This window comes from Epargyreus clarus, unplaced genomic scaffold, assembly GCF_041222505.1.
Source record: "Epargyreus clarus isolate Ecla_fem2 unplaced genomic scaffold, WU_Ecla_fem_2.2 ptg000003l, whole genome shotgun sequence".
In the NCBI taxonomy this organism is placed as follows: Eukaryota; Metazoa; Arthropoda; class Insecta; order Lepidoptera; family Hesperiidae; genus Epargyreus; species Epargyreus clarus.
In genome coordinates, this window is record NW_027332211.1 from 10,644,888 (window position 1) to 10,660,532 (window position 15,645).

The 15,645-nt window shown below is 32.0% G+C and overlaps 2 protein-coding genes across 2 annotated transcripts in view; both read right to left on the reverse strand.

Annotated features, from left to right (window-relative positions):
• LOC140753693 (lachesin) overlaps positions 1-3,392 on the reverse strand; it is a 29,484-nt gene extending 26,092 nt beyond the window's left edge. Inside the window, exon 1 of the mRNA XM_073088460.1 lies at positions 3,250-3,392. The gene's annotated coding sequence lies outside the window, so the exon portion shown is untranslated. The remainder of the gene's footprint in view (positions 1-3,249) is intronic.
• A 1,172-nt stretch (positions 3,393-4,564) lies between these two features.
• On the reverse strand, positions 4,565-5,797 carry LOC140748986 (NADH dehydrogenase [ubiquinone] iron-sulfur protein 3, mitochondrial). Its single transcript, XM_073081986.1, has one exon. It carries the CDS (start codon positions 5,745-5,747, stop codon positions 4,953-4,955), a length of 795 nt encoding a protein of 264 aa, XP_072938087.1. The 5' UTR covers positions 5,748-5,797; the 3' UTR covers positions 4,565-4,952.
• Positions 5,798-15,645: the final 9,848 nt, after the last annotated feature.

The window sequence follows — 15,645 nt, forward strand, 5'->3', positions numbered from 1 at the left end:
CCTGTTGAGTTTTTATAGTTTTCTCTCTACCGTTTTCTTCAATATTGATAACTACTTTTATTTTTACAATAAAATATCTATAGGCGTCATTAATGTAGACACATTTCTTACATCATTTATTTAGGTGTATAAATTGCATAATTTTTGATGGGCAAACTTTGGGGCAGCGTGCCCAGAGTATATTCGAGGCATTACGATCAGAGACAAAATAGTGTTGCAGCTGCAGCATCAATACAGTAATAAAGCTTTTATTTGATCTCTCTGTAACATCAGTAGTAAATAGAAAAGGCACACACAAAATACCTTATTTGGGTTTTCTTTATTTCACTGTAGATAAATGAACAAGTTGTATTTGTGCAGTCTGTCAACCCCATCCATCTGTCTGTCAGTAGCTCTGTCGTCTCGTAGGTCACTAATTGAAAAGAAGCGTTGTCGCTTAAATAATTTACCGCTTATATACATATAGTTTTACATTTGTACTACAATAACAAAAAATCTTATAAAATGCAATTGTTTTTTTTTTTGTTATTATAAAGTAAGAGTGAGTTGCATCCTGTGATTTAACGTTTACAAAAGCCTAACAACCGTTAATTCTATGGTTAAAAAATGATTACTTGTAACGTTTTAGTTAAAGTTTAAATTACGTCGTAACTTACACATAACTTTAACCGCTCGATTTCGATCGGTTAAAGTTATTGTTTTTGTCAACTTCAGTATATGTACTGAAGTTGACAAAAACAATAACTTGACACATCAAAGTCGACTAAAAATTGTGGTGACAGCGACATAACTGACGTTAATGACAGATAAATTAGTGCAACATAGAATTCTAACATTCCATTGCTATAGTCAAAGTTATTGTTATGTTAAACTTTAACGCAAACTTTAAACGGGCTTTCGACGCAACTCGTCCTAAGTAAATAATATTTGTTAGGGTTGATTAAATAGATGTTAAAAAGATAGTGTGCAGATCGGTGGTTTGAGTAAAGCTTAATCATTCTTAAAAATAAAGTAGCTATCAGCGCGGACGAGAGTTGCTTTACGCTAATGTAGGTATGGGTTACACGTGTATCTATTAGTGCTTGTTGTTATCGTTACCAAGTGATTAATATTATTAGAAGTCAGGGGCCAATAACTATACTTAAAGGTGCAGCTTTTATTGCTATTATTAGTCAGAAATAGGTACGTTTTTTTTATAATATACTTAGGGGTAGCAGACGCTCGTCTGCTACACCTATAAGAAAAAAAAATCAGGTGGACTGCATGCTCATGCACGCCCTGACGACGATCCATGTTATTGCGTCGAAATATCGGCAATAGAAAAAAGCATATCGTGAGTTCCCGGTACATAATAAAAAGTAGTATTAGTATTTGTTACCGCGACCTAGCAATATTTCAAACAGTTTACTAATAAAAAAACAAAAAAAATGAGATCATTTTTCCTCAAGATAAAAAAGCCAAAATGCTCCATGAATCTGACAGTACGTTACTTGGTTTTCAGAATTTGTGCGTCAGTATTCAGAACGTTAACTGGTTTCATATTTTTGAGCTTCGCCGCCGGGGGCAAATAAAACAACTCGGTCTCCGGTACCATTTTTGAGAGTGACACACTGGTTGATTATTTTTTATTTGGTTACCCGGTTTTGTTACGCGGCGTATGCACCAGAAATCCCCGCTCGAACATAATCACATTCTTCAAATTTTCCGTCCTCTCGAATTTCCTACATATTCTAGTGAGGGGATAGTAACTCCACGTACAATAAAATACTATAAACGAAGAATGAATAGAATGTCGAATTTATTTATTTTAAATAGGATTCTTTAAGCTTTTTGGAGGAATTATTTAGTGTTTAAACATCTAACATTATTAGCTATCAACACTTACTCGCAATGGAAAAATGAGGTGAAATATTGATAAATTTCGTTTTTTTATTTATTCATGTGTATCTGATCCCATTAATTTGTGCTTATGTTGAATCTAGTTCCACTAGTTTTGTATGAATAGGTAAATTTTATAATAATTATATTTCAGTAAATGTATGACTGCCAAAGGCTTAGGTGTAAGGGCTACCTATACCAAAATATTCGTAAAGTTATATACAAGTTTTATTAACTAACTTATGTAAGTTATGATTTGAACCTGAACCACTAACTCCACTGCCCTAGAGCCGATATTCACACCCTTTCGTCGAACCGCAAGAACCGCAAATTACTTTTTTACTTAATTGCCTCTTTTTTGGCTTGCTTGACATAACATAAACATTTACTAGAAGTATGTACATTGAATATTATACTTTTACAACATAATTTACGACTATTTATAATTTATTTACCCAAATCCCGTGACGAAAAGTCAGAACTTTGTAAAAAGTGAAGTGATTGATATTAAACTTTGTGCTTAGTAATATAACTGTAGGAGGTATGTAGTAAATTTAAAAATAAACCTTATAATAGGTACCTACATTCATAAAGTTTTCATTACTTAAAGCACGTCATAAAAACTCAAATAAGCGTTAAAGTTTTTTTTGTTTTAAGATATATGTTTTCCTAAGATAGTTTGAAAAACACGTGATACCCACATGATTATGTGTGAAACGAAAGCTTTAAAAATAAATACTATTCTGAGAAGAACTAATATCAAATTTTGGTAAATTTATTATTTATATTCATATTATTTAAACTGAGGAAATATATTTTTATTGTTTACTAAGATACCGTAACTTAGTTTAATGCCATACATTTTAATAACAATTTAACCCCTATAAAAATATTGTAATTATATAATATTGTTTACGTTACTTTGTACTATATTCAAATTTGTTACTATCACAAGTATCGTACAATCATTAAAATTTAGGTGTTTTATGTACAAAATGCACACGTCTATAGTACCATGCTTTATATGCTTTTATGTTAAAATATCTAATTTATAATTGAACAATTATATGTTGTATATTTGAACACTATAATATATATAACCCAATTAACATGCATAACTCATGAGCGACTATAATAAATGAATATAAAGATGGTATACATGTGTAGTATGTAAAAATATTACTGCCATGTTTTCAATATAATCAAATGCCTGCAACTATGTGAAAATACTTCTTACATATAAAATAATTAAACGAACTGAAAAATATATAGCTCTATTCAGTGCGCAAGTTGCTCTAAAAACTAATCAAAAGTGCCAACAAGTAAACAAAAACAACATAAAAGTATCTAAAACAAACGGATAAAACTCACCTTTTTTCGCTAACGCAAAAACGTTTCAGGGCTTATATTAGTTTAATATTTCGTAGACATCGCGTTACGAAGTTTAGAGTCCACGTGGTAAGTTGGTTCGATCCCGGGAGACCGACGGCGTGTCCCACCGAGAGCGCGCCACACACTGCGGGCCGATTGCTCATTCAGTCCTCCACTCAGCCGTTATTCTTACGCAGATGTCCGTATGATGGGGCAGATATGAACCAGATATAATTTTCGAGCAACCCTATACACTATCCATAACTACATACCTATCGCTGCAACCTAGTACCCCGGTAAAACTTCGCGCAACTCCTAATTGCTTAAGCTTAAGTGAGCTGAAGTTCTGCTGTAAACATAATAAATGTTCAGCTGTTTGTATTTCCCTCTTTGGGTTAACTAAATACCATTAGAACCGAAATGTGGGTATTTAGAGTAATATTATTAGTTCAAGAACTACCAACTAGATTAGCTTTAATAGGAATTTAATTGAGTGAAAATAAATAGGTACATACTGCGTGATAAATTTCAATGGAAATTTACCATTTAGCAATTTACTAGGCGAATATTTGTAATTTTGGTTGCTTACTTAAAGTTATTAAGTAAATTATGAACTTTTAAGTAGATTATGCTTTTAAGCTTAGTAATAAAATTATGTAACGTGTTTGAAAGTTAATTTCTCGTATTTCCACGCATGACATTCAAAATTTGTCAAATTTTAAGTTCTACATTTTTACTATTGTATTTTATTACTATTGATTTATATAAATATTCATTATAATATTGTAGTTTGTACATTTAAAATTAATAAAGTTTAATTTTAGTATCATTAAAAAAAAATCATAGTGACTTAAAAAACAAATTTAAGAGGTCACTTCTAACGAACAAAATCGCAATTTCCCTGACCTCCGCCACAGATACTTATAAAACAAGTAACTTAGAATGGAGATAGAATAATTAGCCACTTCCCGCTAATTTCCAAAGTTATTAATTGAGAACCGTTTGAAAGGACCGTCATCTGGCCGCCCAGGGGTTGAATAGATCTATTATTGGACTAGCTTTCCCTCGCGGCGTTGTCTGTGTGTATTCTGTATTCTTCACACATACTTTAACACCTTTTGATTATTTAAGGGTTGTTGTTGTAAAATTACAAAGTAGAGGAAAAAGTATAATATTGTCTTAGATTATTACATAGCTTTTGTGTACAAAAAATAAGCAATTTTACTGTAAATAAGGTTTCAGAAATTTGTTTCTGTAATTTTTTTACTTAATTTAATAAGTAAACACACATAGTGTGTATTACTTTATTACTTTGTTTTCATAAAGACCGTTTAAAATATCAGCTTAGAAAGCATTTTTAACAAATATAAAATTTTATATCTATATTTGTGTGGTGTGAAAGTACATAATAATTTTATCCAACAATAACTAGATATTATAATCTCATACAGTTTAGAACTCCTTTAGGAATTATTCGGAAAATGTGTAACAGATAATACTTAGATTTTGAATGAATAACTCTGAATGCATAATAACAACTATTGGTTAAAAATATTCTTACATTTTTGTACTGTAAAAACAAAGAGACTGGAAATTAATAAATAATTTTTAAATTAATAAATAAGGCAAATATTTATTAAGTTACTACAGCAAGTTAATGAAAGCAGAAAATTCTAATATTTTGAAAATTTTACAAAACAAAACTATTTCTTTTGTGGTGGCGGCATTGGACAGTTGTAACCTTCGTGAAAGTTGTTCATGTAGTTCCAGGGTGACTCCAATTGAAAGCGCCTGTACTCCTGGGCGTATTCCACGGGCTCATACACCAGCTTCTTCAATTCGTCATCGTACCTGACCTCAATATAACCAGTTAAAGGAAAATCTTTCCTCAGAGGATGTCCAACGAACCCGTAATCTGTGAGAATTCTCCTCAAATCCGGATGATGAGTGAAGATAACGCCAAACATATCATAAATCTCTCTTTCAAACCAGTTACAACCACGCCAAAGGCTGCACGCGGATCTGAGAGGAGTGAGTTCATCGGTGTAAGTCTTCACGGTAACCCGTTCACCAAATCTCAGGCTTAGTAGAAAGTAGATTACTTCGAATCTATACACTCTGCTTGGTACGTCCATTCCAGTAGCTGCAGAGCATTGTTCGAAGCATGCGTGCTGGTGGTAGCGCAAGAAACTTAGCACGGGATGAATGCCCTCTGGAGCAACGAGGATTTCCAGTTCATCAGTATGTTGCATCTGAACCTTTTGAACATACTTCGGCATACACGCAGCCACGTAGAGACCGAATTCGTAAACAGTTTGCCGTCTGTGGTTGTCATGTTTCCTTAAAGTATGGCTCTCGGTTGCTATAGGCTCCAAGCAAAATGGATTACCTATTTGGACATTATCCTCGTTATTTAATTTTTGGCTTGTTCGTAAAAAACGCTTACAGTTGTTTAAATTAATAGCTCTGCGACGAATAGCTGAGATAATACTTTTCATCGTGCAATGGAGAAATCAACTCTGTTGACACTTTTGTCAAATCAACAGCGTTTGTGTCAGTAGTGTCAAAGTGTTGATATTTTTCTTTTATATATAAAGTATCTTAAATGATAAATGGATTAATGAGGTTTTATTGACTGTAGAACGATTAAATGCATATTTTCATTCATTTACATAAATTATGTTCTTAAATACGCGACCTGTTTTAATTTTATGTTTTATTTTTAACCTTTTTGATATAACTAAAAAAACAATGACGACTGGATGTTACTTGAGCTCATATATAATATATTATTCTACTGACTAATATCTATGCTTGAGCTGGTTTTCTTGTTACGGTGCCAATCCCAAACTTTGACAGCTAGTTGTTAATCTAGAGGATCTGTTGGAAAAATAAAATACAATAAGTATTTAAATTAGATGAATTTTTAAATTATTGTATGTACCTAAATTTAATACAATTATGAAATAAAATTACACAAATTTAATTTTACTACATAGTGAATGTAGTTAAGTAACGTTGAGTGAATTTATTTTACTAATAAATAAATCAGAAATGTCCAAATAGTATAAGAGATTTCGAGTGAATGTTTAATGGAATCAGAGAGCTTTTTATTAGGCAATGTTGTCTCTCCGAATAAGAGCTCCAAAACCGAAACAAAAACATGACTTTTAAGAGCATTTATACATGTAAATCTACTTTTACAATAATTAATGACTGAGAAAATTTATGAAATACCACGTATTTTTTACATAAACATATTTAAGAGATAGTAGAAATATTATATTCTTCATTTGGGGAAAGAAACACTTTTAAAGATGTACTTGCAACAATTGTTGTAGATATCATACTTATACTTACTGCAACACGTACAATAAATCATGAAGGGCAGTGATAGCTTCATCAGCAACATTTTACTGTCCCGCTGGGCATGGGTCTTCTCTCAGACTAAGAAGGATAAGGCCATAGTTGACTGCGCTGGCCAAATGCTTATCTTTGAGTACTTATCTTTGGTACTTATCATTGAGAGCTTTTTTTAAGATCTCTCAGGAATTCAGATTTCTTCACGATGTTTTTCTTCACCGTTAAAGTAGGGGATAATTAATTTGCTATACTCACATAAGTTCGTAAAATCAGAGGTGCCTGATTTGAACCTCGAACCCCTCGATCGAGAGGCCAAGTTTCAATCACTAAGCTATCACTGCCCTACGCCCTAGTGATAGCCTATTTAGCCAAGTTTGAAATTAGGTATCCCAATCGGGGTGCAGGTTTAAGTAGTTGTAAAATAATTAGGTAAATCTTTAGATTTTTGAAAGCTTCTGAATTTCAATTAAATAATCAGTGCATCGATCGATCCGATTTTTCATACTTTGTATTCGAATGATCGTATTCGTTCACCCCTACAAAAGTGTGCCAGCGAGATCGAGCAGGTTGCAAGGAACATAACAAGGCTCTACGTTCTTCGCAAGTTTTCGAGTGGAAGTTCCGACATGTGTCCCGCGACACTGCGCTCCACATAGGTACGCTGTGCCGAGTTCTGTCTTTGTTCTTATACATTTTAAATAAGTTTATATTGTTGTTAGTATTTAAAATGTATACTTTATGACTATTAGTACGTTAGATATTATTTGTTAATAAGCCGAAATTAATCTAATGCTCAATAACCCACCGATCCTTTGATAGAATCAAGGTTGGAAATTCGATTTCTTATTCTGGAGTTCGAGGTTTCATTCCCTGATATGAACCTCTATTTCTAAGTTATGTGCGTATTAGAATTTAATTATCACTTGCTTCGCCGTAAAGGAGAACGTCATGAAGAAACCAACACGTCTGATAATTCTAAAAAAAACTATTTTTAAAGTTTTGTGAATAGTTTCGATTCGCACTTGGCCAGGTTCATACTCGTACCTTCCTAATCCCTCCTACTTTGAGAGGACACCTGGGCCCAGCTATGGGATAATGGGTTGATGATAACGAAATCGCTATTTATATTCTCTCTATCCCATCTTACATTGAAAAAAATGTGAGCCGTCACGGGACGCCTGGCAGATGTGAAACATCGACATTATTTTGTAAAAGTAATATGCAGAAAATAACATATTGTGATAGGAACTAAATATGTCATAATGATAAAATAAAATATTACGATTTTTTTCCAGATAACGATGACTATTTATTGAATAAACATTTATTTTCATTAAATACAAAAAATTACGAATTTATTTCAAATCGTGACTACTTAATTCGTTTAATCAGTGGTCGATTGCGCATGGCGACGCGTCGCCACACCGTACACACTACTGCATATAGACTGTATATATATACCATCGTATAGCGTGGCGACGTCGCCACGGCATGCGTCGCCACGCCAGAAATCGGTTTTACGTGCGGCTATAGATGTTTCACATCAAAAATATGTTATTAAAATATACAGAAAAATTTAAATTGGCTCCAATATATTAGTAAACTCAAGAATCTTAGCTAGTTATTTCAATATATTACTAAAATCGTAAATTATAAGTATCAATAATGAATGTTTCACAATAAATGCCACTATGATTAGAAAAATTAATTAATTTTTTAATGTTCATATTTATAACAAATAAGAAAAAACTTTCGTGCGCTGCACGCCATCAGCTGATTTTGAAATACAATTCTGTCAGTCTTAATAAATTTATTCTCTGAGAAGAATGAAATTAAAATTAATTAATAATTTAAAAACATTGTATGCAATGAAATTTATGTGAATTTTAATCTACCAAGATAGTAGATTTTACATTTGCTGGCGCTCAAAACACACCAAATATACGCGTGCTTAATGCACAGATAAATGCATACTTTAATTATAAAAAAATAATTAACTTACTGATGACTTGATGGTGTGTCATAGTGTGATTTTGCTTTCTTTGCAGGAGGCTGATCACTTTCACTCTCTAAATTATCACGGTCAGACATTTTATTATTAGAAAAATAATTTGTTTTCAAGCATTGATCTATAACCTGAAGTTACGCCGCAAGCGGGCAAAACTTGAAACATACAAAATACGTCAAGTGGTGTAAAACGAGTTAAAACGACTCCAGTCGCTCTCGCGCGGCGTAGTAATACACACTAATGTCACTGAACACGTTAAACGTCATTATTTTGAATTTTAAGCCTCAAAATGCCTTCTTGTGCAATGCGTAAATGCAAAAATTATGCTCGAAAAAGAAACAAGCTTCATGGAATCACCTATCACACGTAAATAAAGAGAAATTATTAAATTTTGTTTATTTTTCGTGTTCGATCCGCCATGATTACGTGAGTAACCAGAAAGAGACAAAGTATGTTTTTGTTAATGAAAGTGATAAAGACGCAAAATGCATGGTCATAGATCAACAGAACAGAAGTGACATTTTATTGAAGCTCACGATGTTCATATGTCGTATGTTATAGTTTAAGATCCCACTGCTTAATTTTTATATTAGTGTGTTTTTAGTCAAAATATAACTTTTTATAGTTTATTTTAATAAAATAAAAGCGATATATGGGAAATTCTGTATCCTAATCTCTAAATTTTCTTCGATACCTGTGGTAAATAATAAAAAATATTACCATAAAATTTATATAGGATAGTATACGGTATTTTAAAATTTCTTTAATTGAATAAATTAACCTAAACATAATTTAATAAACAATCTTTGTATAGCCAGAAATGAATCCTCAAAAAGACCACGGTAAGATTCGAATCTTATATATAAAATTCGCATGTCACGATGTTAGTTACTTTACTCCTGCGAAACGGCTTTACTGATTTTCATCAAAATTTATATGCATATTCAGTAAGTCTGAGAATTGGCTACTATCTATTTTTCATATCTCTTAAGTGATAAGGGTTGTTCACCCTTAACATTTTTTTTATTTATATGGCAACACAATGTTTGCTGGGTCAGCTAGTACATAACATTTATAAAATGTACACAACTTAGCAATTAATGGTCGTGTGTAAAATAAAACTGAAAATAATAAACATAAATTAGTAAAGATACTTCGCCGCCTTGAAATTGAATGAAGCCACAAACGGCTTATTAGTAAGTTCTTTTTTTTAATTCTTGACAAATAAAAACATTTTTAGAGAAAATTTACAAATAAATAACTAATACTGCGTAATTTACATAATAAATAAATAATTATTTCAAATATTTTAGGGACATTTTAGCACGGAGACGTGGCAAAACTTTTTACGCAACTATTTCAATTCTCAAAACTGGGTACATTTTCTTGTTAGGAGTGAGTAATCTTTACTAATCTATGATAATAAATATAAACAATTTTTAAATCGTATATTTTAAACCAGTCGATACATCTGTATAGATACATTCTTTCAAATTATATATTTATATAATAATAATTTATTTAGTTAAACTGTACTATAACATTTCTACGTAAACGATGTACTAAAACTATTATCGACAGTTTTGGACATTTTTTACCTTCTGTTCCATTATTTCATTGTCTTTGACAAGCATGCGTATCAATGGGAAAACCACCATACGTCCCGTTTTTAACGGGACAGTCCCTTTTTTCGATGCTTCGTGCCGTTGTCTTCGAAATGAACCGTTGCCATTGTCAATTAAGTAACAGTAAATATTATAATTATGAAAAAAAACCTTGGGGTGCTCCATTTATCAGTTTTCATAAAGCGCCCCACATTTTTTGCACAATTATACTATTTACTTTTCCTTAAATGATTCCTAGATTGAGAATTATTTTCTACTTTTTAGTTAATTTTATCATAAAATCGTGTTTTTTATTATTTTTAACTATATTTTTTCAAGTAAAAAGTATTTGACATAAAAAAATTGATGTCCCGTTTTGACTGATCATTGGTCACTATATTCCATTGTCAATATTTACGTTTGCGTACACTTGAAACGCAAGGTCAAACACTAGTTGCCTTTTTTATCACATTGTTCTAATAGCTCTGTCCCTTATAGAACATTTGTCTATGTAGTTAAAGGTAAGCGTCGCCACGCCAGAAATCTTTTTTACGTGCGGCTATAGATGTTTCACATCAAAAAATCTGTCACTTTTTAGAGAAAGTTATTTGTTAATTGTATCGTTGACACAAACTGTTCTATCGTCTGTAAGTTAAGTAGACAGTGCACTTGCTATAAATAAAATAATATTCTCTATTATAAATAAAAAAGCAACAATTTACCTTACAAACATTTGAAACAATAACGCAAAGACATAAACTAGGAATTTATGCTCTTGATTCAGTGTTTCCCGCCGCCCGGCTACAGATTGTGCGCCGTCACCCCGCAACTTCCGCTTCCGGTGCCACTGCGCCATAGTGCCACTCATATTCTAACGTTTATACTTCGTTATAATTGTTGTAGGTACTATTTAATAATTATTTTAAAAATATACCTAATTGAAATTTTGGGGGCGGTTGACAAGTTTAAACGGATTTAAATGAAACCAAATACGCGGTTTCATACGTTCATACATCTATGAATTTGTCTGTACTTATAGGCATGATAATTAAGTATGTTCTGTCTATTCCACTTTGATCACGTGGTTGATCATATTCCACTGATTAGTGCATTTTGTTCACCTGGCACCTATGATCACATAAGTGATCACTTAGGTGAACGCTCCTAATGTGTTTGCGTGTATTTGTGCGTTAGTGTTTCGTTGCAAGTGTATTTCTAGTGTTTTGTTGCATGTGTGTAATAACATGCACGGGTTAGTTCGTGCTTGCGTTCGTAAATTTAAGCTTGTAGATATATATTAATGCATAACTACAGTTTACACAATTTGTTGAATACGTACGTATGTGTGAAATGATGAATGTTTAATGCCTTGTATTTCTGTATAATATGGGTACAAAGAGCTACTAGTGTGTTGCAAATGTCCGTGGGGAAAACTAACCGCTTGCCAACAGGTAGCCTGATTGACTTATCTTTAAGCTTCAGTAAATAAAGAAAATACCTACGTATTTCTACGCGTTTTCTTAAATTAAATAAAAACAGAATAATTTATCTTTGTCGACGTCGTTCGGAAACAGCTAGTCTCTTGATCCCTGAAATGAAACCCTGAAATAAACCCCTACAGATTAGAACTGAAATTTTATTTTTATTTTACAAAATTACTTTTAAAATGTATGTATATATTACTATGTATGTGTACATTTATGTTAAAACTAAACCACAACAAGTACATAATAACAGACGCAAAAAGATAAAACTTGGTAGTACAAAACTCTCATAAACAGTTACTAAATATTCAAGCGTTCGTTAAAATGAATGGGAACGAGTTAGCGTGGTTCAACTTGGTTAAATCTTTCTTTCCGGTGGCGAGAGGTCTCGGGATTGTAGCTTAACGGGCTTATAATTTATAAGCAACTAGCCTTACACGCGACTTTGTTCGCCTGGACAGTATTATTACTGTTTGCTACGAGCTTGCTAGTTCTAAGTGCCATATGGACATTTGTGGCCAACTATATATATAACTAGGTGACCCGGCAAACGTTGTGTTGCCATATAAATAAAAAAAAGTTAAGGTTGAACAACCCTTATCACTTAGGGGTATGAAAATAGATAGTAGCCGATTCTCAGACTTACTGAATATGCATATAAAATTTGGTGAAAATCGGTAAAGCCGTTTCAGAGGAGTACGGTAACTAACATTGTGACACGAGAATTTTATATATAAGATAAAACAAAATCTCGATAAACCCTGTGCCACACATAAGGATGGTCGCCTCATAAAGTTAGCGCACAATAATGATTATACGTTCCCATGAAAAGTCAGTTTAAAAATCATTCTGATTTCTTTATTCCGTACTGAAAGTCCAAAAGGTGAACAAAATAAAACTTACAAACAATTTTCTTCTCGATGAGGCGTAAAGGGTGGATGAGTAAAAAGTAAAAAGCCAGATAATCTAACATAGCTATAAAAGGTCAAGGAAATCATATTAATTACTAAAATCACAAATAATTGTATGTAATTAATATGATTTCCTTGACCTTTTATAGCTAGTTAATTAGTCTTATGATGTTAAATATTAAATTTCATTATTAGTTATGTACAAACGTGCTCCCCCTGCCTCGTGTCAGTTTTATAGCAGAGTACGAATTCTATAGTTGTAATTGGTGAAAATAAAAAAATAGGGCCCCCAATTGAGACAGAGGGGCTGTATAATACATTGTGTATTATTTGATGAGAATATTGTAAGATTTTCATTTAATTATGTATCAAAAATAAGTGCATACAATTTTAAACTTAACGTTTTTCACAACTAAAAATAAGCAAAAAGTTATTGTTAATGTTAAATAGCCAAAAAGTTAATGGTCATTAAAACAGCAACAACTTCAAAAATAAACTAACAAAACAAAATATGCAACTTACAAACACAGGGACATTACAATTTTACTTCTATTACAGATTAGATTAATATTACAACCGTAGGATTTCGTAGGAGTGAGCGATCCAAAAACGCTACGTAACCGCATAGCTCGTGGGAATAATTAATTAATTGTTACAAAGCACTAAATGTGGGCGTTTAGGTAAAGCCTGGCATTTCGTTACGCTACCAGCTATTTAATATTTTTGCGTTTAGCCTTTGAAGCGTAAATGACCTCAGCGTATTTGGTTATAATAAAATCCTACCATCCGTAATAGCCAAACATTTCGTTTTGTTTTCCAGAAATTGCACCAAGTCAATTTTAATGTGGTGTTAGATCTAAATTATTCGACTTATTGAATCTACAATTTAATTTCTATATAGTTCAGTGATTCATAATTATAATAATACATAATAATTTGATTTTATAATAGTACTGCGGTATATTAATTGAGATAAACTAGTACTCAGAAATGGTTACATAATTAAAAATTTGCATACACTTTTCAAAACCATTGAGTTAGGACCTCTATAATGTTTTATTTGCATATTATTATTATGATATCAATATTCCGATGAATATTTTTTTTTATAATATAGGAGTAGCAGACGAGCATGCAGTCCACATGATGGTAAGGGGCTACTGCTGCCAATTTACATCTGCCCCTCTCTTATTTACACCCTTTAAACTAAGGTGTCACACACCGTGTGTGTATCATTGTAGTTGAACCATCTTTAAATATGTTTGTTTTGTTTTCAATATGTTTATCTCAATATACGGGAGAATTTTGGACAAAATTTTCATTTATTAAGATGTTTACAGGGCTTATAGACCCAAAAATACATAGTAGACTCACGACAAATTAAAAAAAACATTGCAGCATGTATACATAATCAGGGCCATTTAAAGCTTGTCTTATAATAAAACAAGACACACACAAACAAACAAGTATACGTTGCACTAAAAAGAAGTGGTATTAGACCGGCGCCAGACATGTGCAAATAACTGTGACCAATCTATTCAAACTTTGCATGTTCAAATACCAGTGCCAGGTAATAACTGCTTATATTGCAAAGTTGCAATTATTTATATATTAGGTGCTACGGCTGGCGCCGGCTTAATAATTTTGTATTGGTCTGCAATGCATTTGTTTATAATAAAAACACCTATTTTTTTGCTTGCAGTTATATACATTTCAAGTTTATTATAATTTAAGGTTTTCGTTCAAAATGTGATATCGTCTTTTTACATTTATTGAATAAGTAATCTTATATTATGAACAAAAAGCAATAAAATTATATTATAATTATGCATTAAGTACGTACTTCATTATGTTATTATTGAGAAGAAATTAATAATTTTATACTTATTTGAATACCGGTAAGTACATGATTATAATTATGTAGGTCAACATTTCACTAAAAATGTGTCAAACTTTAGATGTGTTCAATGTATATAAATAATGTTGAATTGACAAAATGACGTGACAAATTAGTGTCTAATTTGAGAACCTAATTTGCGCTATTACGTCGTATGTGTAGTTTGTGAACCTGGCATTTCCCGTTTAAATAACGGCATTAAAATTCATAAAGAAGCGCTAAAGGGGTAATTTGTTAATGGAGTGGCCGCAAATCTGCGTTATCTGATCCCGCCTTTTGGAAACAAGTAAACTTTCCGTGGTTTCCTTTTTTTCTAAATAATGTTCGCGGCAAGCCTTGTTTAGTACCCCGTCCGCGATAAGAGCTCTTAAAAAGATATTAGACGCTTTTAAAAGAAATTGTCTCGTTGGTAATTCTGTAGTAACATTAAATGCTAATGAAGGACCTACACGCGATCGCAGTATCAATTTAATAATAACATTTTATAAATGGTGTCAAATTTACACTGTAGTTACGGTCAAGGTTAGAATAGGTGACTGGTTACAACAGCGTTTTTCCCTTTAGAGTAGTATGTGTATGTGACTACTGGCAAAAAAATGTTAGAGTACCCGGAGCTATCAGGTTGCAAGACAAATTGCTGCATTAACCCTTTTAACTACATCATAATCAAGTTTTCTCACTATGAAAAGATTATGAATAAGATTAAGATCTGATTATGATTAAAATCATATATTTTTCAGATTTCTCTCTAATATCACTTTTCAGAGTATTTTTACTATTAAAGTTATGAATATTTACTAGAAACCTATTAATAATAAAAATCGGAGATTGCTAGAAAGATAAAACAAATACAAAATGTAAACAAAACATACAAAATATTTAGATTATTAGTATTTTTTGCTATTTCCTCTGAATACTTAACATTATATAGTTTAAAGCATATGTTAATGTATAGAGTATATCTAAAAACCAGAACCAAATGAACAACTTATTAACTCAGTCATTACACAAAAAAACGTGGAAGACAGAACTACAAAGTATTCTCATAGGCGCGTAACGGTCTCTACACAACGTGTGCGTTCCGTTGTTTACACTTAACATAAATTTGGTTATCTCTTTGTTTATCTCC